The following is a 26,291-nucleotide window of genomic DNA, read 5'->3' as shown; positions in this document are numbered from 1 at the left end:
TAAACATTACTCCCCCCCCCATCACACACACTGTACACACTGTACCCACATAAACAAAAATAGATATGTTCATACAGTCACACACAAACAAGTCTTCATATTATAAGTACACACACTTTCATTTCCCCCCCCTTTATTTAGCTTGGCACAGAGTTATTTCCTCTTACTGCAGCACAGCCGCTAGTATCACATAAACTCACACATTCAAACACACACACACGCACGCACACACACACAAATTACACACAGGAAGCACTCGATATGGGGCCAAAAATACATCACAAACCTTGCATCACCTTCCTCTCTCTGTGTCCACTGTTCCACTTTGTTCCAAAGCTGTGTGGGGGGTGTGGGGATGGGGGGCATGCAGCAGATAATGGGCCAATTGTAAGCGATTACAGTTTGTGCCAGCCAATCAGCACAGCTTGGCACTGGACAGCGGCCAATGGCAATATGCTCACTGCGGCTGGGGGGAGGGAGCTCTCACTCACACAGGAAAAGAAATGTGGCCATGATATGGAACGGGTGTAGGGGAGATTCATATGGACTATAGTCTGTATTTTCAATATCAATAGAAATTACACAATGCTTACCCTAATCAGATGTACTGATAAAGATACCTGATAGAGGGTGGTTTCTCTTTTTCAAATTACTTGATTATCATTAGTGGAATAAAATATTGTTATATTATTCCTATCTTAGGTTCCAGAGGTTTTATTTCAGGTGACTGTCCTGAACTGTATCCCAGACTGGGTTTCACATGGAAAAACATGATTTAGAATTCCTTAAAAATATATATATTTTTTAAAATTCCCATTAACATCAGCTTTTTATTGCCACCACTCGCTACCAGTTTCATTTCTTACATCTTATTGCTTCTCATTTGTAACATTTAGTAATGACTGTCAGTATGTCACACATTAGCACTCCTCTTCACACAGGTTCCCTCTTTTTTGAAGGTTCATATAGTCCATATACTCAATAGTGATTTGTATTATGTATTGCATTATGGGAATGTTTGAATGTGACTAATTACCCCTGGGCACTACTGCTGGGCTATAACAAACGATTAGTCTCATTATCAGTTAATCTAATTAATAATTTTTAGATTGTGGTCTCTAAAATGTCAGAAATATTTATATATATGAACAGTTCCCAGAACTCAATGCAACACCTTCAGTTGCTTATTTTGTCCAAGCAATAGTCCCAAACCCCAAAAGTATTCAATTTACTATGATGTAAAACCAAACAAAATGCAGAAAGTCCTCATTTTTGAGAAGCTGGAAGCTGAACTTTTGGCATTTTTGCTTGATAATGACATCAATTGATTCATTTCTGATTAAATTTGATTACACCACACACTGATGTCATCTAGTCTGCCTGGTATTTGAAATCTAACAGTTCTGTGGTTTCAGTCAAATTCTGAGTTACTTGATATATAACAGAGCCTGTCCCAGAATGCATTTTGTGTAATCCTGCTGACAAATAAACAAACAAACCAACAAACAGACACAAGTAATAACATAACATCCTCGATTTAATCACATCATAATCATAATAATTATATTATTGTAAACTGAATTTCTATGGGTATTGGGTTTTGGTCCAAAAAAAATAGATAGATAGATAGATAGATAGAAAGAGAGATATTTGAAAACTGGGAAATTATAGTGGACATTTTTCAATATTTTCCATACAAAATGATATATCACTTAATCAAGAAAATAATCAGCAGATTAATTGATGATGAAAATATTCAATAATAACTTTGGTCGGCAACATCGTTTCATGTTGCATCTTATCTTAAATCAACAAATACTTGCAATTAGAAGTCTCTTCAGATAAGAAAAGCATCTGAAAAAATCTTATACAGAGCACCTCCCCACCCCACCCCCCACATATTGTCAGTGCTGACACCGTCCCACCAGGTGGCGGTAGTGAGGTAGTAAGGCCATTCTGGGTTGATGGAAAAAAAACACAAACAACCACAAGAAAACCACAAAACCAAGATGGCGGTGCAAGAGACAGCATCTCAACTGTCCATGGCTCTCAAAGTCCAAGAATATCCAACCCTGAAGGTAAACAAAAATTGGAACTTCCATATATCGGTAGTCTAATGATTCCCGGGATGCTGAAATACACGATGCAGTTGATGTTATTAGGAAAGTGGGGATTAGTAGTTCATTAGATAGCGAGGGCAGCGAACTTGACAGGGAGGCTAACGTTAGCTGGACTAGCTTAGCCAGGTAGCAACGTCCACTAACTACCTGTGTTTGAAAAACGACAGTAAAGATTGGGGAGTTTGACAATAACAATTGTTGGTGGCTAGTTAGCTGGCTTCATTACTGCCTTAATGAGCTCTCATACTTGGCGTTGAGTGTGTCGAGGGCCTCAGAAATGTTAGCTCAAGTTTAAGCCTGTTGTTTTTGACAATGTGGTCCCTTCACAGTAGTTATGACAGGTCAGTTACCGAGCTAACGCTGTATTAATTAAACGATGGTGACACATTAATTAATTTAGCGCCGACGAGTACGCTACACTGGAGAGTCGACCGTTTGGCAGTTGCAATCGGTTAGAGGCTGATATAAACGTTACAATGAACATCACTGACAGAACATGAAACAACATGGGTGCTCGTCCCTTCAACAACCAGGCACGCCGTCAATGAAATACCATGCAGACGTGATTGGCCTGCTAGCTTGCTTGTTGTGGCAAAACCAGTTTTATCAATCTTTTATCGTCGCAAAACATGAATAGCCTCCCTACCAAACACGTAACGTCGAGCATGCAGATTCTAGCTGGTAGGAAGATGGATCGGTGCAAATCACCGGGGGGAGAGCTCGTAACGCTACGAGAAGCAGCCCTGCGAGTTAGCGCAGTGTCATCAGATCGCTGCTGCCTGTGTGCTCTTCAAAATGGCCAGCGAGAGAAATCACAGCCTGCCGCCGCACACACGCACTGTTCCTCCATTCCACACAACGTTACTGCGACACCACCGCTAAAAGACGAGCTGAAACAGGTCCGGGCTGCTTCCTGTGTTCAACCGTCTCAGGGAGAAAGAAAGCGTCGTCAAATAACGCACGGCTGTGAGTAGCAATGTATTGACAGCTTTTGTGTGGTAACTAATGGTGTGATGTTGCCATGATGAATATAACGTGGCGTTTAGTGTTGATGACGATGTTAGGATGTCTCTGTGTTCAGAAAGCACGGCTGTGGTTTGGGGATGTGTCTGTCTTTGGCTGGATGCTGCAGTAAGGATGATACATGATGGGCACCATTTTAAGACAGGAGTGATGGTTGTAATTGGCATCAAATGGGAGGCTACAGCTGGGGGAGAACAGTGTTGATTACATTTGGAGCTATGTTGAGCAGAATTATAATGTTTTGCCCGACACAGACACTGAGGAAGCTGCTAATCTGCATTGCCAACAATATACAGTATGTATTGGATATTATGTCCTTGAGGATGTATTTGTATATTTTTCTCTGTCAGATCTGTGTAAGGTTAACCATAAGGTTTGTTCACCCATATATTCACGTGTTGTCATTTAACATATGATTTTAGGCAGTGGTTTGTAAGTTAGCTGCCTGAATGCAAGAAGTACAGGCCCACTACAGTCTATTGACATTGTAATGCTGAATATTTAAGAGATTGTGTCTTTATTTCAAGGTGAGCCCAAATTATCATTCAGACTTATTAAAATTACGCAAGCCATGTAATGATTATTAGTATTCTGATTATCATTAATGAGAATAATGTGTTCTGTTAGGAGCAGGCTTGTCATTGTCTCGTGCAATGAGTCGCCTCCCTACAAATCATGAAAGACAGTCACTCACACACCGTTAGCCTAGCACTATAATAGCTGTCTGAAATGTGTTCATGACTGAATTACATGTCCACTGTCAAGCAAATCAAGGTCATATGGAAAAAGAGTAATACCATATATTAGCTCTAGTGGCCAGTCATATTTAAAAAAGGGAATATTTATTATTTTCTCAAAATTCTAATTTCCATACCAGATCTGTTGAAGTTGAAAGAAAAATCTTTGTGGGGCAAAGTTATTACACATTTTAAATAAAGGTCACATCTGTTTGCCCCTTTACATATGTGGGCAATATAGATTAGACATCGTAATTCATGGTATTTGCCATTTATAACACCATCAATATCAGGATATAGTGAATTTTATGGAAATTGATTTAAACAATTATTAGAATAAATAATCAGGTTTGGATGCCTGTTTTGGGCTGTTCCAGTGAAATAAATACCTGACTGATTAAAGGAGTTTTACATTAATTAAAAACAGTTCTGAAATAGCCTGATACATTGGGAGATATCCGGCTATTTCAATATTACATCCTGTATTGGCAGATACCCTGAGGTGAGGTATTGGAATCATATTAGGAGAGAAGAAGTTGGATTGGTGCATGTCATTCTGCCAGTTGACATCCCTCTGTGGTTCTGAGGTCTTAATCACTGTATTGCACAACCCTATTTACACCCCAACCTACACCAAAAATTCTATGAATGTGTAAAACTTAATTTGTGTTTATCTACAGATTGCTGTAATCACCATCTATCTGGCTACTGACTCTTTCATTTCATGACCCACTGTTAATTTGTTGATCTTAGGCCACCGGTGTGTCACCAAAAACTCAATATTTGCTGGTCAAACATTGACCAGTTGAACGTGTCTGTGGCAAACCCTGATCTTGATGAAGCCATCAGGAAAAATAAATGCTGGAGAGACTGACGTAAAGGCAATGTCTTTTCCATCTTTTCCGTCTCATACAGAGGCTAAACACATTCTTGAGCAGAATAAGCCCTCTGTTTCTGCCAACAGGACAATAATGAATATTTACTAGTGCATGCAAAACTGTTCTGTGGTAGAATTAAATATCTGAATCACAGGGTCCCGTTCTGGGCTTTAATTCTACAAAATTAGAGCTGAATTCCCCAAATTCCAGCCAAGCAACAACATTGCTTATTCTGTCATTCTGCATGGCAATCTTGTATAATTTTCCTCTCCAGTCTTAGTGATCTGAAAAATTAACCTGGCTCTAACTTAAAAGAGAAAAACAATCTCAAAGGAAATGTCCACTTGTTTTTTAATGCAACACATCAGAGAATGAAACACAATGGTCACATGAAGCTAGTTTACAGGTGTCTGTGAAGTTATCTTATGTTGTAGTACAAGGGAGAAAAACACTGTACTGTTTGGTTTGATCCTAGATAATTGTCTCCAGATCTTGTTGAATATATATTTAAAATTTTCTATGATAAGCATTTGGTTCATGAATATTTTTTGTTTTGCTTTTTCAAACTTTTGTTTTCATTGTGCTTTAAGTACCACAATCACTAAAAATAGGCAAACTGTAGCTACCTGCCAGTGGAGGGCACATGCTTTATACTTTGACTTGTTATGGTGAAAGATGAGGTGAAAAATAATAGATTCTAAAGCTTTTCTTCTTAATATACTGTAGTTTAGGTCATAAACTGTAAAAAGGCTTTCAAGACAAGTTCTTTGATTTGAAAGTCAGTTGCAAGGCCAACAATGAAATAATCAATAAATCAGAAGCCTCACTAATAAGACATACACAAGTGTTTGGAAAATCTTAAACAGGAATTTGTTAGGATTAAGTGGATCGTGATGATTCGAGGTGAGATGCATATGAAGTTGGTACCCGGCAAATTAGAGATGTATTAGATATGTACAGTCTTACTAACAAAATACTGTTTGAAATTGTACATGACAATGATCAAATACTCTGTAGATAGCAGCAACAAGAAAGGCAGGATTGTTGCAGTCTGAAAAAGTGGACACCGGACAACTGCTCCCTGTTTTACTTTGTTTCTTTTGAACAGTTCTTGGACTCAGCTGGCTGCAAAAAAGTTATGAAGTTAGGCTGCGAGAAGACAGATCATAGGGCATCAAAGAGCACACTATGTAATGTTAAGTTCATTCCACTGTCTGTGATATCTTTGGAAGAAACATTAACAGCAGGGGAAAAAGTTAGGCTTGTGTTTGCTCTGGTCTCTTTAGTCCTTCCAAGACAGGATATCTATGCAAACTACTTCTTTTTCTATGGAGTAACCCTCTCAATATGGAAGGATATGTACAAGGTCCATTACAGCTCAGCCATCTAAACAAATTTCTGCATTTTCCAAAATACAAACCTGAATCAGCCAAAAGTCATTTTCATATGGGTCTGTTAAACTGTTATGACACTTCATAAAATTGTACTGAGCTGCATGTTTTCTCTGTGCCATTAGCCAAACCAGCATGCCTCCTACAACAAGGTAAAAATATCCAATGGCATTGTCTTCACAGGTCCCCTACGAGACTCTGAACAAACGCTTCAGAGCAGCTCAGAAGAACATCGACCGGGAGACGAGCCACGTGACGATGGTGGTTGCAGAGCTGGAGAAGACCCTGAGCAGCTTTCCGGTGGTTGACTCCGTGGTGTCACTTCTGGATGGAGTGGTGGAGAAACTCAGCGCCCTGAAGAGGAAGGTGAGGAATACACACATAGGCACACTTCTACATGCTCATGGAAGTACAAACATACGCAGTCATTGGTAAGTGTAATTGGTGAGTTAGGCCTTGCCTTTATGGTAAGTTTTGGAATTTGAAACTTCAGGAACTCGATCTCTTCACTGATTTTGATTCATTTGAAAATCCATGTATCCAAGTATTTCTAGTGCTATTCACACTGAAATGCAAAACAAAAACACTTAAATCTCTTTCACTTATTTGTCTTTTACTTCAGTCAAACTTGGCAAACAGAAAATAAAATTCTACCACCACCTTCTATTAAGAAATGAGTGGAGAGATAAGACAGACAGGCCATTCTGTGCCTGATCTTAGCAGAGTACATGTCTGCCGCCTCAGATTTTCTCTGTGGTTGTTTATTTTGTGTTCTAGTAAAGCTGATGACAGGTTTTTGTCATTGTCTTGAACAAAAAAGTGATTACAGAGATAATCAGTGGCAAAGAAGAGTTGGCTTAACATAGCTAGCAAGTGCAAATACGCCAGCTTTGTTTGTGGAAGGTTTATCACAATCAGTCATGTGTTGTGTTTTTAAGCTCTGTTTTCTCTGTCAATACTGCACTTCGATGCCAGTTTTTTCAGCTGTAACCACTTTGGAGATAATTTTCAAAACCAGGCCTTTGGTGGATGGAGATTAAACAGAAAAAATCTGTTATTATTATTTTACATCTGTGCTTGTTAGTGTGCACACGGCCCGAGAAACCTCCATCTTATATGATACCCCATTGAAAAGTTCAGAGCAAGACAAAGACTTGCACCAGCAAAAAAAATTACTGTAAATACTATTCAGTAATTAGTAGCTGAAAAATGCAAGCACTAGTTTTGGCCCTAGTACTACCTGTATACACTGCTGGCAGTATCTGATCTATAAACAAGATCTCCCTCCAGCTGGAGCCAACTGTTGAAAGCCACATTACTCGCCCCGGTTGACAAAAGCACATTATTATGGCTGTGGTTTCTTTATAATGGCATGACTCTGGCCTTGGTGGATTGTGTTTGTCAGCAGTGGAATGCTGCCTGGCTGGTTTTTGCAGGTCTTTTCTAAAATGACAGAAAACAAGTGATCAAAACACACTTCCACAGGTCTTTTTTCCTCTGTGCCAAAATGTTGTACAGCAGATACTTGTCACATACTAAAATACTCTGGCTGGTGTAGAGAGAAGTAGTCAACAATAAAATCTGATAGTCTGAGTGTGAAAATAAACTACATAGGTAATGTTTACAAAGCCAGTGTTATGCAGTGTTTTTTTTTTTTTTTTTTCAAATAAATCTAATCTCAAGTGTCAGTGTGCATGGAACATTGCACCCAGGAATGCAGTTATTCACTGAATGATACAACACTGTTCATCACTGTTTCTTTACTGTTTTGACACTTCAGAATATATTTGTGATATGATATAACATGTAACAATGGAAGCCCATTTGTAATCTGTGTGATCCTCAGCCTTTATGGTTATGACACCCAACCTTCCTCCACCACATAACAGTTAATCCACAGAACAGGAAGCAGCTGTTAGTCTTGTGGTCTGGCTTCAGTGTGAGGGCAGCCAGGCAGATTATCATATCAGTTTGTAGTAATCAGCTGTATTGCAAAAAGTTTACAAAAAAATCTGGGCTTCTTCCTGTTCAAATCCAGCTTTATTGCATGTTATGAATCTAATTAGACTTTATTTAGTTCATTTTCTCAGCCAAATTCTCCAAAAGGAGATAAGCTCAGTTTCTTTTTAGGAAATCCAGCAATGCCACATGTTTTGAAATAGTGCAGTTATAACAAGTATTAGTATTGAATGCACTATAATTTGAGCTTGTGCTTCTGTTTTACATACTGCACATTCACCTTTTTGTAAATATCTTGAATATCTTGCATGTGTGTGTCCTGTAGGCTGCTGAGTCTATCCAAGCAGAAGATGAGAGCGCCAAGCTGTGTAAGCGTCGTATCGAGCACTTAAAGGAGCACAGCAGCGACCAGCCAGCCTCAGTCAACCTGTGGAAGAAGAAACGCATGGACCGCATGATGGTGGAGCATCTGCTACGCTGCGGCTACTACAACACAGCTGTTAAACTGGCCAGACAGAGTGGTATAGAGGTAACTGTCTGTGTGTCATTATTGTGTTTTCTCAAGGTCATTCAAAGTATTTGGAAGTTCTTTGAGTTCATACTCTTTCACACTGAAAGAAAACTAAATGACACATTAAGTAATACTCACTGACCTTGTTTGAAACACAAACTATCAGTGTTACTTCATAACCTTTATTGTGTGTGTGTGTGTTGTGAGTTGTCTTATCCTGAAGTGAAACACTTTTTGTTAAGTTAGTTCATCCATTGTTTACAAGTTGTTTTTTAATTTAATCCTCTGTTCCCTACTTAATTAACTTATGTTGTTTTGTCTTTAGTTTCTGATTCCCTTCTTTTCCATTAACACATCTACTCGCCTGTATTTTTAGGATCTGGTGAACATTGAGATGTTCCTCACAGCTAAGGAGGTGGAAGAGTCTCTGGAGAGGCAGGAGACAGCCACCTGCCTAGCCTGGTGCCACGACAATAAGTCTCGCCTCCGCAAGATGAAGGTAGTTCATTTATGACTAAAATTTTAGCCTCATTAATCCAACAGGTTTAAGTTGAGGCCTGACAGATACTTAAAAACAATGTAAAAGTATATCAAGCAAGCAAAAATATATGAACAGATGCTATTGGTTTTGTATGTTGAATATTTCTGCTCTCTCTAAACAATAGTCAACAGTGTAACAATGTCTGTACTCAGGAACAAACGTGTTAAGGTTTAATTACTCTTCCTGGGTGTTTTGCCTTTCTGACACTGGAAGCACGTTAAAGTGTTAATCCTGAGATTATCCTATTAAAGTAGAAAGTCCTGAGTAGAGTTCAAACCTGCAGGAATGCATGATAATCTTCCCAGTTAGCTGTTACTTACAGAGTCAACGTCGTAGTGGGTAGATGGCCAAATGTTGTAAGTTTACAAGGTTGGTCTGGTGCTTCTTTGTGTTGGGTGTTTCAGTTTTTGTTTGTGAGCATTTGTGAAATTTCCGATTGGTCACACGACGATCAAAAAAACTTAAACAAGCAAAATTGCAGGCTGAGTTTAGCTACACTCTGGTAGTTTTTCAAGCTCTACCAGCCACAGCATTAGGATATATTTATATTTTTTCTTCTGTCACAAAAGTATTTGGTAAATTAAGTACTGAAAGGCAGCGTGAAATCCACCAGTACCACAGCAGTTATAAAAGAGATCAGTTTACTGCATGCAACGGTGTCCTAGGTTCAGAAAAAGGCAAACGAAAAGAATTTAAGTTGTTTAAACTTAATGTCATCTTTTGTCTGTTTCTTTGGCAGAGTTGTCTTGAGTTCAGTCTGAGAATCCAGGAGTTCATTGAGCTCATCAGACAAAACAAACGCATGGATGCAGTCAGGTATTGGACATAGAACCACACACACACACTGTTTGTGTCATTACAAACATTGACATTACACATTAACTGTTTCACCCTAAACCCTTACACCAATTGTACCTATTTTTAAATTCTAAGCCAGTAGAACATTAACACATGTGCAGTGTATCACCCATTGATCCTGTGCACATGTATCTCTTTGTCTATGTCAGACATGCAAGGAAACACTTCAGCCAAGCAGAGGGTGGACAGTTGGATGAGGTTCGGCAGGTGATGGGGATGCTGGCCTTCCCATCAGATACACACATCTCCCCATACAAGGTAACACTTATGGTCTTTTACCATTGTAAATATGTATATGTATAAGATTTTATTTGGTCAGACCCCTTTCACACACATACAAGCAAGGAATATAGTGGTATATCATCGAGTGTCTACCATTCACATATGGAAAAACCAGTATCATTGACAGACCTGAAACAGACCAGTCTGCTTAAATGTTCTTCCCTGTGGACACAAACTCAGTGGTATAATTCAATGCAGTTGTGTGTATACATGATGAACAACATGCCTGTGCAAACTGTTGATATATCAGAAACATAACAGATACTTGTTAATGGCATCAACTTTTTATTACTAATAAGACTACACTTTTTAGAGATCAAGCAGAGAAGGTGCTATAGCAACAGAACAGCCACTAGAGGGCCTCTCTTGTCCCTTTTTAAATACATGCTCAGTTTCCTCTTGAGCTGCTTTAGACTTGTCCTTGGGCAGCTGTTGTCAGAAGCAATGTTGTTATTTTTATTCTCAGAAAGTGTTGAAGAGTTGTACCATGGCATCATTCCAACAATAATTTATCTCAAAAAGCATTTGGCTATTTGCACAAGAAAAATAGATGATTCAGCCAAACTGGTGACAAAATTTTGGACAGCTTCTTATGCCAGTGTGACAGAAGCAGGACTGACAATCTGTCTTCCACCAACATATTTGTAGACCTGCACAGTTTTAGCTAAAAATATCATCACAGTTATTTTCTGAACATTGAACACACCAGTTACCAGTTCATATTTGGAAACAAATATTGAGGACTGTCCTTTCATTTACATGACTTAGTGTGAAAACTTGAAGCTACATGTTAATGAGATTAGACTCAATAGTAATGTTACCACCATAGCACACAGCTCAATGCAAAGGATTTAAGTGTAACTACATTCAAAAAATTGTATTTACATGATACATGCAAGATGTCTTTGTAGTGAAAAACTCTTGCCAACCACCTCAGATGTGTTTGATGAGCTGTTAATCATAGTTTGCTCCAAACAAACAGCCGTGATTGAAGAGCAAGTCAATGCGTGAACAGGACTGAAGCTCTAAACACAAAGCCTTGGCATAATTGCTCATCATGTTTAATTAATTGTGGGAGCCAAATGCTAATAATGAATATAACAAAATTAGTTGCATAGGTGTTGCTCAGCATTGATGTGTTAACACTCATAAAAGTGGAGCAGGTAGTATTCCACATTGCTGGCTTCAAAGAGGGAAAAGATTTTGTTTGGCAAAGACAGTAGAAAGTAATGTGATTCTCTTTGTGTTTGTTTTTCCAAATTTTCAACCCACCAAACACATGCATATATGATTCACTGAAGAGTCAACTTTACACCATTTTTGGACTCTAGGTTGTGTGTTGTTCAGGTTGTACCAGTCACACACGCACTTTTACTGGGACTGGTTTTTATTGAAAACCATTGTACTACCATTGTAACTCTTCTCTAGTATTCTATGCTTATTACCAAAACATTCCCCTCTACATTTATTATTATTCTCTTTTATTATTCTCTAGCCTCTGGAATCTTCTAGTACACTGATGGTGTTGATTCCGATTTCCAAAGACATGTGGAAAGGCAGCACAGACTGACATTATATAATGCCTTGTAAAAAATTTAGTCTCGGCACATCCTGGCTACTGGCTGATTCTGTCTGTATAATGCATCTGGGGTACATCTCATTTCCTTTATTTGATAGTTTCTTGCACCTTAATCATTGTTCGTGCAGGAAATCGTTTTTGTCCTCCATCTTGAAGGCCATCCCAAATGTCTTATTTTTGCTCTGAGCAGTGAGGAGGGATCCTTTAGGAGCCATGAGCAAGGACACACAACACCATCCTTTGCCAAAGACATCCAGCTGAATACAATAATGTGCTGAGTTCATCAGAATCAGACGTTATCTGAGATGACAGGTCAAATGAAAGGATGTGTTTAAAAACATATTTCTTCATTAATTCTCTCCTCGCCTCTTCACTGGGAGAGACTAAAGCCCCTTTTACACAGAGATCCCATTATATTGTTGTTAAAAATACCCCATCACTGTGCTGCCTTTGCATATTTACACGGAACCAAACAAGCTGCCATATTGCTGCCCTGTTTGTAGATAGCATGTTCTGGAATCATCAGTCATCATCAAGCAGCATGATGTGTGACACAGTCAGCGTCTCTCCTTTTCTCCACTCTGTGTGTGTGGGGAGGGGCTAAGACACACACACACATGGTGAAGCAGAAGAGAGGAGAGACACGCAACCGTAAATGACAGCAAAGCGCACTAGACTCTCACACTGAGCTGAAATGAAATGAGTGCACATAAATGACTTAAATAACATAAATAAAGTGTTTTGGTTTTTTTTGTTTTTTGGGGGAACACTAAGATGCATGTGAGGGAATCTTGGATGCAGTTAAGAGAATTAAGATACCCCACGTGTATGATGTGCTTTTCAAAACTTTGTAGTCAAAAATGTTTTGCAAGATAAACATTGTTTGCGTAGGAATATAAGCCGTTTGTTGGAGAAGTTGTTAGTGTTCTCTTTGTCAGTTTAATTTGTATGGATTTGCATTGCTTATATAACACTACAGTCTGTGCTTCACTGTACGTGCACTCTCACAAATAGTAATACTGGGTCTTTTGGTGTAAAAAAAAATCTTTCTGTCTTGTTCGTACTGTTCCATCAGGATCTTTTGGATCCAGCCCGCTGGAAGATGTTGATCCAGCAGTTCCGATATGACAACTACAGACTGCACCAGCTTGGAAACAACTCTGTCTTCACGATCACTCTACAAGCTGGTCTGTCTGCCATCAAGACACCGTATCCTACCTTACTCTATTAGGTTAAATCTGTGTTGGAGGTCGATCAGTACGAGCCAACCATTTCAGTTAACTCCATCACAAGCCTCCTCTTGACTAGGGTTGGACATGTGTTGGATGCAGGCTTGCTTTGGTGAACTAGTGTTGCCAACAGGAACGTGAATGAATCAAATGACACTGACTTTTAAGTGTTGAGAGAAAGAAATAGTGAACACATGGGCAATCAAGACAGGGTGTGGCAGATAAAGACAGAGTGAAGTGTGTGAAACTACCCTGCAGACTGGAGTTTCTGCTGGCAGTGAGAATGCAGAGTGCACAGAATGCACAGTAGACCGACATAATAGCTTTACCGTCTTAAACCGGTTGCATTAGTTTTGCCCCTGAAATTTTAACCCCTCAGTTAAACTGTTTAAGGATGTAATATACGGAATACTTTAATTGTGAATAAAGGAAAACAGACATAGGATTTAAAATGCAGGGAGTGTTCTTGTAGTTTAGTAGTATGTGTGACTATAGTGTGTTTAGATCTGTCAAATTGTGTCTTTATCACTCTCTTTTTCCTATTTCTTGTCTCTGCTCTTTACTGTCTAATCGAAGTGTCTGCTGTGAGATGCACAATAACACAGAGACAGATATGTTCATTGAAAGACATACATTTTTGTCCTTAACCTCCATGCCCATTCCAGTCAATGCTACAAGGAGGATGGTACCTCTAAGAACCCAGACTGCCCAGTGTGCAGTAAATCTCTAAACAAGTTGGCCCAGCCACTTCCCATGGCCCACTGTGCCAACTCCAGACTAGTCTGTAAGATCTCTGGGGAGGTCATGAATGAAAACAACCCTCCAATGATGCTTCCTAATGGATATGTCTATGGCTACAATGTGAGTACACCGCAAGATGAACTACAGCTGAGAGTACAGGGACTGTGGGAAACTGTTTCTATGTTAAATCACTTTGAAATAAAGTATAGAAGCAAGAAAAAGTCATAAACAGCTGTGATGATTGTTTTTCTGTGTAATTTATTACCCTCTGCTTATCATCTTTTCCAGTCCCTTCTGTCCATCCGCCAAGATGACAAAGTGGTGTGTCCCAGAACCAAAGAAGTCTTCAACTTCTCTCAGGCTGAGAAGGTCTACATCATGTGATCACTCAGATAAGCCTGTCTGAGTGTTAACATGATTGAATATGGCCTGTCATCCTTCACCTGTGACCTGGCCTACTCAGAGAGCCACCTGTGGAGCTGTGATCCAGTGCCCCCCCTCCCCACAATCCCCCACAGACACACCCAATATGCCCCCTCCCAATACATGATTGACTCCTTTTCACCTACTCCCTCCTATTTTATCACACAGACACTGGGCTCTTCTCCTTCCAGACTCTTAGATGTGGCTAGAAGTCGTTTCATCTGATCCATTCAAGCACATGGACTATCAACATTGTCATTATCTTACAGGCTTTCACTCTGAAGATTAGAAACTAGAGAAAAGGACTTGGAGGGGGGGAGGGAGGGGGGTTAAAAACTGCTAGGTAGATGTTTGATTTTACTACAGCAAATAAAAACTTGTTGAGGTTACTTTGCCTTTTCCTTTTTACTAGTTGTGTTCCTTTGTTACTTAAATAACATGTGGCAGGACTGTGTTAACTCACTTCATTAACCAGATTAACACATGAGATTTGGGCCTTTTTTAAAACAAACATGGCTGCCTGGTCTCATAGTAGCATCTTATTACGTGATGCATGCTGTTGTCTTCTAGCCATGTGTTTTTTGGTGGGTTGTTAAGGGCATATGTGTTAAATGCCTCCGTTAAACTCTAACATTTTTGCATCTCACCGCTGCTTGGCTGTGAAATTGGAGCCTGATTGGGCTGCACTAGGCTCCTGTTCAAATGTAAATATTAGATAGAAATTGATCATCCTCGTGTATAAATTTAGGGGGTTTCCAGACAAGTAATGACAACAAAGATTAACCTTCTATGAAGATTGCTGTGTGAACTAAACAAGTCTTTTCTTGGCTGTTGTTATCCTGATATAGCCCACAGTATCCTCAAGTTAACTGGCTCTTCAGTATAACTTATCATTTCTGAAGAAGCTGATCGTTTCACTTGATAATATTAGTTATGGTGTTTTTACTACCATAATGAAGTTTACGCAATATTCAAACAAGACAACCATCTCTGATGTTTTTTTTTTAATGAAAAAGATGTCTTCCTTTGTGTGTGAGATTTGCCATTTCCAGCTCAACTCAACCAGTTTCTCTTCTTTTTCTTCAGCTAAACGAATGAGTGCATTTCAGTGCAGTGAATTTAGGATATTCATCATGGGTGATTGTAGTTAATTCAACTTTACCCAAATAGTTTTAATTTCATAACTATTTTCCAACATTGAACAAGATAATAAAGTGAAGGACTGTGCAGATATGTTTCTCTTTAACTCTGCTTATGTTGAAGCTGCTTGTGGTACCAACATTCTACAGGGTTTACACCACCTCCATCAACATTTCATGTAGCTTAATGCACAATCTTTCCTTTATTTGAAACATTCATTAAGAGACAGGGTAGAAACCTCAACTAGGCTGTTGGCTGAACAATACTGTCTTCTCTTGCAAACTTTTAGTCATCCTCATTCTTTATGACTTTCTCTAAAAGATGGATGGACTAGGGAACAGAATCAGAACAGGACACACAAATCTGCAATGTGCAATAGGTCATGAAGGTTGACTTCATTGTCAACTAATGCACAAATAATTATTAAATTGTGAAAATATAACAACACCCATACAAAGCGATCCAAAATGCAGTTCCATGTTCAACATGATCAGTCTTGTGATCAATCATTTCTTCCATTTGTTGATTCATAGACAAACCAAAAGTTGCCTCATTTGTGTCCATTAATGATTTGGAACTGTATCTGTAAAGACACACACTGTCCTGTGTGTTTGTGTTGGTAGAATAGATGAAGGGATTGTTTCATGAGCAATATGCCTCATAAAAATTTCCATCAACTTTGATATTGGTGTTTCTTTATTTGCTATGTCTGCTCTATGGGCTCTAAAATCAGCATTAGCATAAGCCTCGGTAGGGTAAAATATTCACTGCTATTCTGTTGAAGTGGAAATGCAGTGAAGTGTTGTCTTTCACCTGAAACTACCTGAATCTCCATGGTCTAAGGAGGTCGCCATTCTGTGTGGGCGTTTTTCGTCTAGCAGTGAAGAGCATGCATACAGATGGTAATATACTGTAGTGTTGATCACTTGTCTGTAATGTCGATTTCATGGCAATACATGAGTATAAAAGAACTATGTTACTAGGTAAATTTGACAAACAAATCAACTCTTTGATTATATGTTGCTTTTTCGAAAAACCAAAAATTATAAACGTTAATCCACCAAAGTGCAAATTCAGTTTTGAGACAGTACATGTGCTACCAGCAAGGTTTCGTGTACTGTTACATCAAAATGAAGGATTTTGGTGTGCTGCAAGCAACTAACAATCATTGTGAAAAATCAACGTTGCAAGTTTCTATAGCTTAATGTAACATCTTTAAATGGTTTGTTTTTTATGACCTATTAATCCAGAACCCAAATATATTTTAATTACACAAATATAAAACATAAAACAAGCAGAAAGTCCTCATATTTACGTTAATTGACTGAAATCAGTGGTTGATAATCACATTTTTTGACAATGAAATATCTAGTAATTAACTATTAAATTCTTTTAGCTATAGATTTTTATTCACTGAATTAAAATATATACCAGAGTAGGAGGTGTTCTGCAACAAAAATGAACGTTGAATTGGCAGAGGTTTCTGTTTTGGTGCCTGTTCACTCACTGTCATAAACTTTTAAATTTCTTAAATGGGAATATTGTAACCAAACCACTAATTGCATCGATTCTTGACCACACGAACGAAGCTGCTGTTGCGGATGAAATTTCCTTTTTATCAGATAGTGAGATCAGCAACCACTCAGTAATGCCCGACATACAAGGCGACCCTAAGGCAAGACCATAGGCACTAGCGCTGCTTTCTAAGCGTTATTTTCAAATGATTCCACGGTAAGTTTGATTTTAGGTTGAAAATGTTATCAAAGATAAAAGAAACCCGTGTATTCTTTATGATCCCATCTAGTAGCATACGAGTATTTTATTAACTCGGGCTTCAATTTGTGAAATTAATATCAGGGCCAATCTGTGGTATACAGTATTAAGTATTATTATAAGAATGTGTCTGAACTAAATTGTTTCTATTTTTACGGATGCCATATGTATAGAAATTAGAACAATTGTATTTGATCGATAGGTTTGGATACCATGTGACACACAAACCGCCCTCCCAAGTGTTGCCCGCAACGGTATTGTGCGTCACAACACAGAAGCGTGTTGTTAAATTTATTTTTCTTCAATAAGCCCATTCCCCATTATTGCTTTGGTTTTACATTATATCGTTTTAAAGCCTTTACACAGAATATCGGTTGTCTTTTTTTGTACAGAGAAAGAATAGTGGACCGGAAGAGGTGGTGCCGAATTTCAAGCTTCGCCTCCGGTATAAATGCATCTGCGTTCTTCCCCCCGCCACCATTTTGAGATTAACAGACGACTGACTTTGTTGAGAGATTATCATCTCACTGTTGTTCAAAAATGACCGACCAGCTTTGCAAACTTTTCGTGGGTGGACTGAATGTGGACACCGACGACGATGGCCTGCGCAAGCATTTCGAGCAGTACGGTACGCTTACCGACTGCGTTGTCGTCGTGAACAAGCAGTTGCAGCGGTCCCGCTGTTTCGGCTTTGTAACTTACTCCACACCAGAGGAGGCCGATGCAGCAATGGCGGCTAGGCCGCACACTGTCGACGGCAATGCTGTCGAGGTGAAGCGGGCCGTGGCGAGAGAAGACGCTAACAAGCCAGAGGCACTCGCAAAGGTTAAGAAAATATTTGTCGGCGGCCTGAAAGACGACATTGAAGAGGAACATCTGACCGAATACTTCTCCCAGTACGGTCAGATCGAGAAGGCCGAAGTCATCTCGGAGAAGGAGACCGGAAAGAAAAGGGGGTTCGGCTTTGTGTATTTCACCGACCACGACGCAGCTGACAAGGCGGTCGTTGTGAAATTCCACACTGTCAATGGACACAAGGTTGAGGTTAAGAAAGCCCTGACCAAGCAGGAGATGCAGGCGGCCAACAGAAGCGCTATGGCGCCTCGGGGTAGACCAGGTAGAGGCATGAGGGGAAATCAAAATGGCTACGGCGGCAGGGACTACGGCGGAAACTACAACTACGGAAATGGCGGAGGCTACAACTGTGGCGGCTACGGAGGGTACGGCGGACCATATGGGGGCGGCTATGGAGACCAGGGAAGTGGGTATGGTGGTGGAAACGGCTACAACGAGTTTGGCAGCGGCTATGGCCAGCATTCGTCTGGTTATGGCCCCATGAAAGGGCCCTTCGGTGGTCAAAGGAGCGCTGCCCCATACACCAGAGGCGGCGGCGGTGGTGGCTACCCAAGGGGGGGCTACGGCGGCGGCTACTAGATGAGACTGTACAATGGAAAGTCAACCACCCATCCCCCTGCCACAAATTACCTCCAGCCAGGATTTGAACGACTAAACTCAAATTCAGTTACGGGGCGTCTGCCGTGAAACCCAACCATGGCAGAGATACGGACAGAGACACCCCTAATCATAATGAAGACCTCAAAAACCCAAACAGGTAGGAAGGTCACTTCCCAGAAAACCTGATAATAACGAGCAGCGATTGTTGCCGTTCAACTAGGACACATTAACATGAAGAATAAAACACACAGTGATCCCTTTTATGTTCCCACGCCGATGGCGTGTGGTTGTCGTTTAGAGTTGATTATTTTTTTTATTCGGTTCACCCGTTGTTTTGAAAATTTCGATGTAGGATTGTTTTTCTGACAAGTTCTGATTATCCTAATATTTACATTTTAAGCAATTAGATTTAGATTTTGTTTTCTGGAGTAAAATTAGTGTGATTTTTCAATGTATGAGTTTGAGAAAGCATGTTATGTGGTTTTGGATTTCATAGCTATGTTATACTGATAACTTCAATTTGTATAATTATTTACTTTGGTCATTCAGCAAAGGCGGGAAAGTGACACTGCAGGATCCAGTTTCCTTGTTTCCTTCCCTATACTGTACTCAAACTCACGCATAGAACTAGTTTCAACCCAAATATTGTTCATTTTCCATTTACCTGTAGCAATATCTAATGTATATTGTATACTTTCATGTCTGGAGAACAAACCTACTGTTAAAACACTTTGGTATGCTTATGTATGTTCATTTTAAATAAAACGTTATACCACTTAGCTTAGTTATTTTACTTATTTAACCAGGCTTCCTCAAGCTTCATCCACAGGTTTTATAAGTGGCACCATCTTGTTGATCTTTAGTTACATGGCATCTTTCCCACAGTTTATTCCCTTACTCTCAGGTGGGTGAAATGGTTACCGAATGGTTGTAGTCTACCCACAGCCAATGCATGTAGGCTTTGTAGGGTTTGACCTTGTTTTTAAAATTGTGGTTTTTAGACATTGCTAATATAACCTTTTTTTAAATATTTTTCTTTTTACATATTTGAATATATATCTATATGTGGACATGAGGGCTCTGATATTTATCTTTGATTATTCCTACATTTAGGTGTTCTTACTTGTATTCCTGTAGGCTATCCCAGCCAAAATAGCCGTAGCAGTTTGTTTGTAGGCTACATCAGGACCCTGTTGATTACCTGGGGTCGATTGTGATAGGAGTCTGAAATATCTCTTTAGGATATCCACATCCAGCAAACTAGGTATGTAAATCAACCTGTCTTCACTCTGTGTTGGTCAACCATGTATGGATTATCTTTGAGATGGTGCACAAGTGTGCCATTATTTAATCTTAAACAACTTAACTGACACTTCATAGCTCAATGCGCCTTTTATATAGCTAATCTTAAAATAAAAACAAATGTGGGTGGGGGGGTTACTTAATTTGATCTTTAATGAACTTTTAAGTGGGTGGAAGGGGACCCAAATTTTGTTCCACCATTAAATGAGATAATGGAACAAGGAAATTGGTGTCTCCTCCAGAAAACTTGCTCCCCCCAGTTACTCACTCTGTTTCTCTCCCATCTCCTCCAGGTTGCTACGGTAACCTGGGCACGAGGACATCACCCCGAAAACGATGGGGTGTGTGTCTCCACGCCGACGGGGGGACCGGAGAGTGGTAGTGCCTTCTCCCCCTCAGGTGAAGTCAGTTTTCACAAAGGATTCCCCAGAGTGGTCGAAATGCATTTGAATGAGTCTAATTTGACAGGGTCTACTGAATATGTTTGGGGGAATTTTGATAACACAGTGCTCCAGTGCAATCAGAAACGTTCTTTTCCCAATGCCCAGCGGTGATTGAACAATGGACCTGTGAAGTGATCTGTTACACCACAATACTTAAGCCAGGGGTTTCCATCCTTTTTGGCCCGTGACCTTTCAAAACAATCTTCTTGTGACCTCTCATAAGAGGTTAGGGTTTTAGTGTGGATATAAGCGTTTCTTTCTTAGGATGTTGAATTTACTTTCCTGAAAAGGTACAAACATTCAGTATTAAATGTAGGGGGAAAAGAGAAAAGCTACATTTTATTAAATTCTTGTTCTCAAGTCACAGATTTATCCCATTGATATTACCAACACAGGTATGGTGGCAATTTTAAGTATGTACATTTTGAATTTGTCCTCAGAAGGTAAGGTAAGCAGCTGAGTGTAGCATCAAATTTAAAAAATGAGAAAAATAAAGGTGGTGGTGTGGGTTTATAGTTTTATTTATTTATTTATTTTTATTTTTTTAAACTCTTAATTCTCAGATTTATCTTGGGCCCCCAGGTTGGAAACCACTGACTGAACAACTGATTTTCCTGGAGAAGAATCTTGCATTTGAGCACTGTGTGTTTCAAAATACAATAAATGGTTATAATGTTGTCTTGTGTTTTTACGTCTACAATGTTTACAGGGTTTAATCCCATAAAGGGTTGTGTCAGACTTAAGTCACATTATATGGTTGTATGTTATTTTCATAGTAAAGTAAAACCAAAGTTACACATGGCTGTATCCTAAGCGTGATAATCTTCGTCCAAGGCATGTCTTAATGAAATGTGAATTGCGTCATTGGCATTCTGCATTTGGCTGAAAATCCAGTATAACGAAGCTTGGACGCTACATTTCTCCGCAGACTTGTTGCAAAACAAAGAACTATGACAGAAACTCAAATGCATATAAATCCCTACATTGACCTAAAGTTGAGAAACCATTATATTAAACACACCAAAGATGTCTGCTGGCTTACAGGATCTATGAATAAATAACTAAAATTTATTGCAGTGAAACGTCTGCTAGGCTACAAAATGAACTGGGACTGATCCCGTCAAATTCCCCTTATGTTGTGTGGAATCTCTCTCGGGGGATCCCACGTTTCCCTGTATTACACTGCCCTTGAGCCTTAAAGACAGCAGGTGTTGTTAAATATAATATGCCACTTGAGGACAACAGGAGGTGTTGCAGGATATCAGATGCTAGTAGTTAGATAAACAAGAGGTTGATCATAATGGCCAGAAATGACCAAGAGTATTACAAACACAGTGTTCATACACCCTCGATGTATGAACAACAGTTTGTTTGTAATACTTTTGCTTTAATGCACCTAAAATTGGCATTGAACAGAGAGGTGCACAGTTTTACCAGTTTAAGTTTCAGGCGCCAGTGGGAGGCCAGTGAGTGCCGTGTTTGAGGAAATATTCAAGTCTGCTGTGAGTTTGTCATTGTACATTTTTGGATCTTTAAGTCTGCTGACCAGAATCTAAAAGGAAATTCATTATTGTTGACCAGGGCTGTGTGTGTGTCCTAATTGGATAGTGTTGGTTTGATTTCAATGTTAAATTTTAAAGGTTGCTGCTAATTGAGCAGCAAAGATGCATGAAGTGGTCTCTATCATGCTCTCACAGAAGAAGGCAGAAATGCTCTTTATCGGTTTTAAAAAATGAGCTTATCAAGAAACTCTTGATGTTGAGGACATTTAACAACACATCAGACTTTATATACAGTACTTTATAATGCCGGAAAGTGGCTATACTTATTGGCATTGTAATTTGTACTTGATGTCTTAGCTGTATTGGTATGAGTAAAACAAGCACTAAAACTTCAACACAAAATATAACTGAAAGTCAAACGGTAATCGCTCATTCCCCCAAAATTGAAGGAAAGCACATTCCTGTTACTAAATCCTGTCTGATGTGCTGTGATGTTTCATAACACCTAGTGTGACATAAGTAGCAACAATGTGCGTGATAACAATACTGTGTTTGACTGATGCTTGACATGCCGATCGGAGTGTAAATTTTACTTCTGTCCCCTTTATAGGATTAATGATGCTTCTGATCATCCCGTAGGAAAAGGAAACATCTGTTATGTTGGCCGTGCTTTTTATGAATCCACAATAAATCTCTATATTTTTATATACCAAGAGACTTGTTATGTTACTTTTGTTTTTTTACATTGAGCATAGTTGCATGTTTCCCACTGGTGATACCCATCACAAAGGGGTGTCAAATGGAGGTCACACGGATTATTTTCATTCTGTTGCACAGATATGGTTTGTGAGGCCAAAGATCCAAAGTTGGTGGGTGTATTTGTTTTTCATTCAACCAGGTTGGCATCGTACAAATTCCTGAGTACATCTCTGGGACTTTGGAATAGTGAATAATGTAATGTATATCCAATTAAATTGGTGCTTGTATATGCAGGAGCTGGTATAGATTGGTCTGTAGTAATGTCATAATTTTGTGCCTCTTTCGTGAAACCAAGTAGGCAAGCCTGGTTTCTGTATCTCTGTATAGCATGAGGGTTGTGTTTATTTTAAAGGTACACTGTGGAGTCTTTCTGTAAACTAAAGTTATGTTCTCTTCACTCACCTAAATACAATGTATTTACTTCCTGATAAAACATTTGCAAAGTAGATTTTTGAACTATTTTAAGCCCTGTATTGCTTACAACCATGTTTACTAGCTTGCAGTCTCATTCCTCCTTGCCTTTGATGGCACGTTGCTGCTCGCCTTGGCACAGTGCCACCTGTAAGTCAGTGGAACAGTATTACATCATTGTCAGGAGTCTGTCATGTCAGCTTCATGCACATGCACGAGACAATCAAAATGGCGACCCACAGCTAGTAAAACTGCTCCATAGCCTGTTAGAGGTCAGAAACTCCACAGGGCACCTGCAAGTATGTAGAATGTGAATTGGGAATCAGACTCAACATAGAAGTGTAGTGCTAAATTATGAAAAACAAAACTTGACGACCTAGTTTAGGAGTTGGATGGTTTCCCAAAACCGATGCTGCAGGTTTCATGGTGACAAGGCTGTGCCAAAAGTACTGCAAAAATTGGCAGTGGAAGCAATTACAGCAAGTACTGGCTGAAAACATGGGTGTGTTGCATCATGTTTTAATGTGCTGTAGATTGTTTTGAACTAAATTGGAGAAGCAACTTGAAAAATCTTTTTTATCAGCTGCTTGGGGAAGGAGGGGAGACAAGTTTCATTTATTGAGAACAGCTAACCTAAAATTGTTAAGGTATGTGCCAATTTTAAAAACTTTCTGAGAACCATTACCATACGACCAGTGTAATTTAAATGTAGATTAAATTGTTTAAAAAAAAGATTGCATTTCACAGTTTAAAGGCACAGTTCTTAAATGTCAAGCACAGCCACAGAGCAAATATTAAACGTATGGTACTATGAAGAATTACAGTATTTTAAGAACGGGAAAATACTCTAAGTGGATCAGCTGGTGGCCATTACATTGAAAATTGTTGGGTAAGACAATTGGCATTTTAATAAAAAGTGTGATTCCTTATCAGCCCTCAGTCAGGTTATGCAACTTTGTAGGTGGCTCAACAGCTACATGTTGGAAGTACAGTTTGAACATTGGTGGTCTGCATCTGAAGGAAGTTAATTTAAAAGGGTACTCAAATAATGTTGTTATAGTCCTGTTCTAAAACTGTTGTTAACATTATTTCTGTCATAATGTTGTAAAATGTTGATTTCTGTTATATTTAAAGAACATAAGGGCATGTCTGTCTGTTTTACGTTCATATAAAGGTAGGCATTATGCTGCATAGTTGTGTTCGCTGGTTGTACAGTACCAGTGATATAAGCTAAGGGAATTAATTGGGATATAGTTTTACTTTGTGCGGTCTTCATGATGTCATGTGATTTTAAGGAGTACATGTGCTAAAAAAAAAAAAAAAAGAGATATCAATTACTTGCTTTTACTTTACAGTGTTACATTTTTACAAAGTTGTATACAGTAAGAGATCCGATGCAACAGCAGTAAGAAAAAAAGGAATATAACCATCACAACGGTTGAAATCCACGCGTCTAACAAGGAACTTAAGATTTCCGACAGGACTAGAAGGCGGCAGAAACGTGAGTCGCTCGCCAGCCAATGTGGGTGGAGATTTTTTCAAGATGACCAATCAGCGACGGATACGTTTTACGATGGCGATTGAGTCAAACGGCCCGCCCTGACGTCGTCCATTGAAGAAGAAGAGGGACGGTCTCATCATACCATCCACAGAAGAAATTCAATCATGACGGCTAAACTTTGCAAGCTTTTTGTCGGAGGACTGAATGTTGAGACCACGGAAGATGGCCTCCGCAAGTATTTTGAGCAGTACGGGACGCTAAGTGACTGCGTTGTGGTCATGAACCAGCAACTCGGACGGTCCCGCTGTTTCGGCTTTATCACCTACTCGACACCGGAGGAGGCCGACGCAGCAATGGCGGCTAAGCCACATGTCGTCGAAGGCAACAACGTGGAGCTGAAAAGGGCCATAGCTCGAGAGGACGCGAACAACCCGGACATCCTCGCCAACGTCAAGAAAATATTCGTCGGCGGCGTGAAAGACCACATTGAGCCGGATAACCTGACCGAGTACTTCTCCCAGTTCGGCGTGGTGGAGAAGGCCGAGATCATCTCTGACAAGCAGACCGGCAGGAAGAGAGGCTTCGGCTTTGTCTTTTTTGAGGACACCGATTCTGCAACCAAAGCAGTGCTGACCAAATACCACACCATCAATGGAAACAAGGTGGAAGTGAAGAAAGCTCTGACCAAGCAGGAGATGTCCACCGGCGGCCGAGGAGGAAGGGGTCGAGGGAGAGGGATGCAAAACTATGGCGGCGGAAGAGGGGGTGGCGGCTACGGAGGAGGCTACGGCGGCAATTACGGAGGCGGCTACGGCTATGGCGGGGGTTACAACGGTGGTGGAGGCTACGGGGGTTATGGGGGCTACGAAGAATACGACAACCAGATGGGGGGTGGGTACAGTAATGGTGACTTTGGGGACGGCTATGGACAGCAGCACTCAAATTATGGTGCAGTGAAGGGGGGCAGCTATTCCTACAGGAGCGGGGCTCCTTACAACAGAGGCGGCGGCGGCGGTGGTGGCTACGGCAGGGGGGGTGGATTTGGCGGTGGCTATTAGTGGCTTCCTCCAGTTTTGAGATGTTCATGGGGAAAATTCTGATTACAACGAACTTGAATTTACACACACGCGCACACACACATCATATAAGCCCAGGTGGGGGTGAGGGGTCTTTGTTTTGTTCATTCAAATGAAGCAGTGCCCATCACCCACACGGAATGAATGAGACTGTCCTCTGGATCCTGGCTCTCCCCCACCCGGACCCCATCTGTCCTCTTATTCCACACATTATGGACTTTACTACTAAGAATTGTGAATTATTGAATCGTACTTTTGTTATGTTTGGGGGGAAAGACTTGTTTTGAACCATTTGTAAAGCCGTAATCAATGTCAGTCACTGCTCACTCAGAAATGAGTTTGTTTGTCTTGCAAACCAGCCAGATGTGTCTGTTATTTTTGCATCATGAACTCAGGGTTTTAAGTGAAGTTGGTGGCAGTGTCGGGCAGCATGGGACTCGATTGCTTGAGTTTCTTGATCTTAAACACTTCCGTGACAAAGTATTTTTTTGGAGAAATGTCACGGACTGTTTTGTTAACTGTAAATTACTTTTTTTCCACTTCTCCCGTCCCATTACAGGCGTTTGTTTAGATTAAAACTGTTTGAAATCCATGTGTTCAGTTCGCCCCTATGTTGTATTCTGCTTTTATTAAAGTTTTTAATGTTTTGAAAATCTA

At 39.9% G+C, this 26,291-nt stretch overlaps 3 protein-coding genes across 5 annotated transcripts in view; all 3 read left to right on the top strand.

Annotated features, from left to right (window-relative positions):
• The window catches only part of maea (macrophage erythroblast attacher, E3 ubiquitin ligase), an 84,918-nt gene extending 68,823 nt beyond the window's left edge, over window positions 1-16,095 (top strand). Inside the window, exons 1-9 of one of the 3 annotated variants that reach the window (XM_056383457.1) lie at window positions 1,953-2,078; window positions 6,333-6,515; window positions 8,434-8,637; window positions 8,996-9,118; window positions 9,900-9,976; window positions 10,168-10,276; window positions 12,955-13,088; window positions 13,774-13,969; window positions 14,138-16,095. In XM_056383457.1, coding sequence (XP_056239432.1) covers window positions 1,965-2,078; window positions 6,333-6,515; window positions 8,434-8,637; window positions 8,996-9,118; window positions 9,900-9,976; window positions 10,168-10,276; window positions 12,955-13,088; window positions 13,774-13,969; window positions 14,138-14,233 — 1,236 coding nt within the window. In that variant the 5' untranslated portion in view covers window positions 1,953-1,964 and the 3' untranslated portion in view covers window positions 14,234-16,095. Of the gene's footprint in view, window positions 1-1,952; window positions 2,079-2,944; window positions 3,087-6,332; window positions 6,516-8,433; window positions 8,638-8,995; window positions 9,119-9,899; window positions 9,977-10,167; window positions 10,277-12,954; window positions 13,089-13,773; window positions 13,970-14,137 lie in introns of those variants that run through there. The other 2 variants (XM_056383459.1, XM_056383458.1) reach the window with 2 other exon arrangements.
• Window positions 16,096-17,027: 932 nt separating this feature from the next.
• LOC130173566 (heterogeneous nuclear ribonucleoprotein A0-like) lies at window positions 17,028-19,419 on the top strand. Its single transcript, XM_056382958.1, has 2 exons — window positions 17,028-17,143; window positions 17,578-19,419. The coding sequence occupies exon 2, from the start codon at window positions 17,726-17,728 to the stop codon at window positions 18,617-18,619; it is 894 nt and encodes a 297-aa protein (XP_056238933.1). The 5' UTR covers window positions 17,028-17,143; window positions 17,578-17,725; the 3' UTR covers window positions 18,620-19,419.
• Window positions 19,420-23,186: 3,767 nt separating this feature from the next.
• LOC130173567 (heterogeneous nuclear ribonucleoprotein A0-like) lies at window positions 23,187-26,291 on the top strand. Its single transcript, XM_056382959.1, has one exon. It carries the CDS (start codon window positions 24,723-24,725, stop codon window positions 25,614-25,616), a length of 894 nt encoding a protein of 297 aa, XP_056238934.1. The 5' UTR covers window positions 23,187-24,722; the 3' UTR covers window positions 25,617-26,291.

This window comes from Seriola aureovittata, chromosome 8 (genome assembly GCF_021018895.1).
Source record: "Seriola aureovittata isolate HTS-2021-v1 ecotype China chromosome 8, ASM2101889v1, whole genome shotgun sequence".
NCBI lineage: Eukaryota > Metazoa > Chordata > Actinopteri > Carangiformes > Carangidae > Seriola > Seriola aureovittata.
This window is presented reverse-complemented; position numbering and strand designations above follow the sequence as displayed.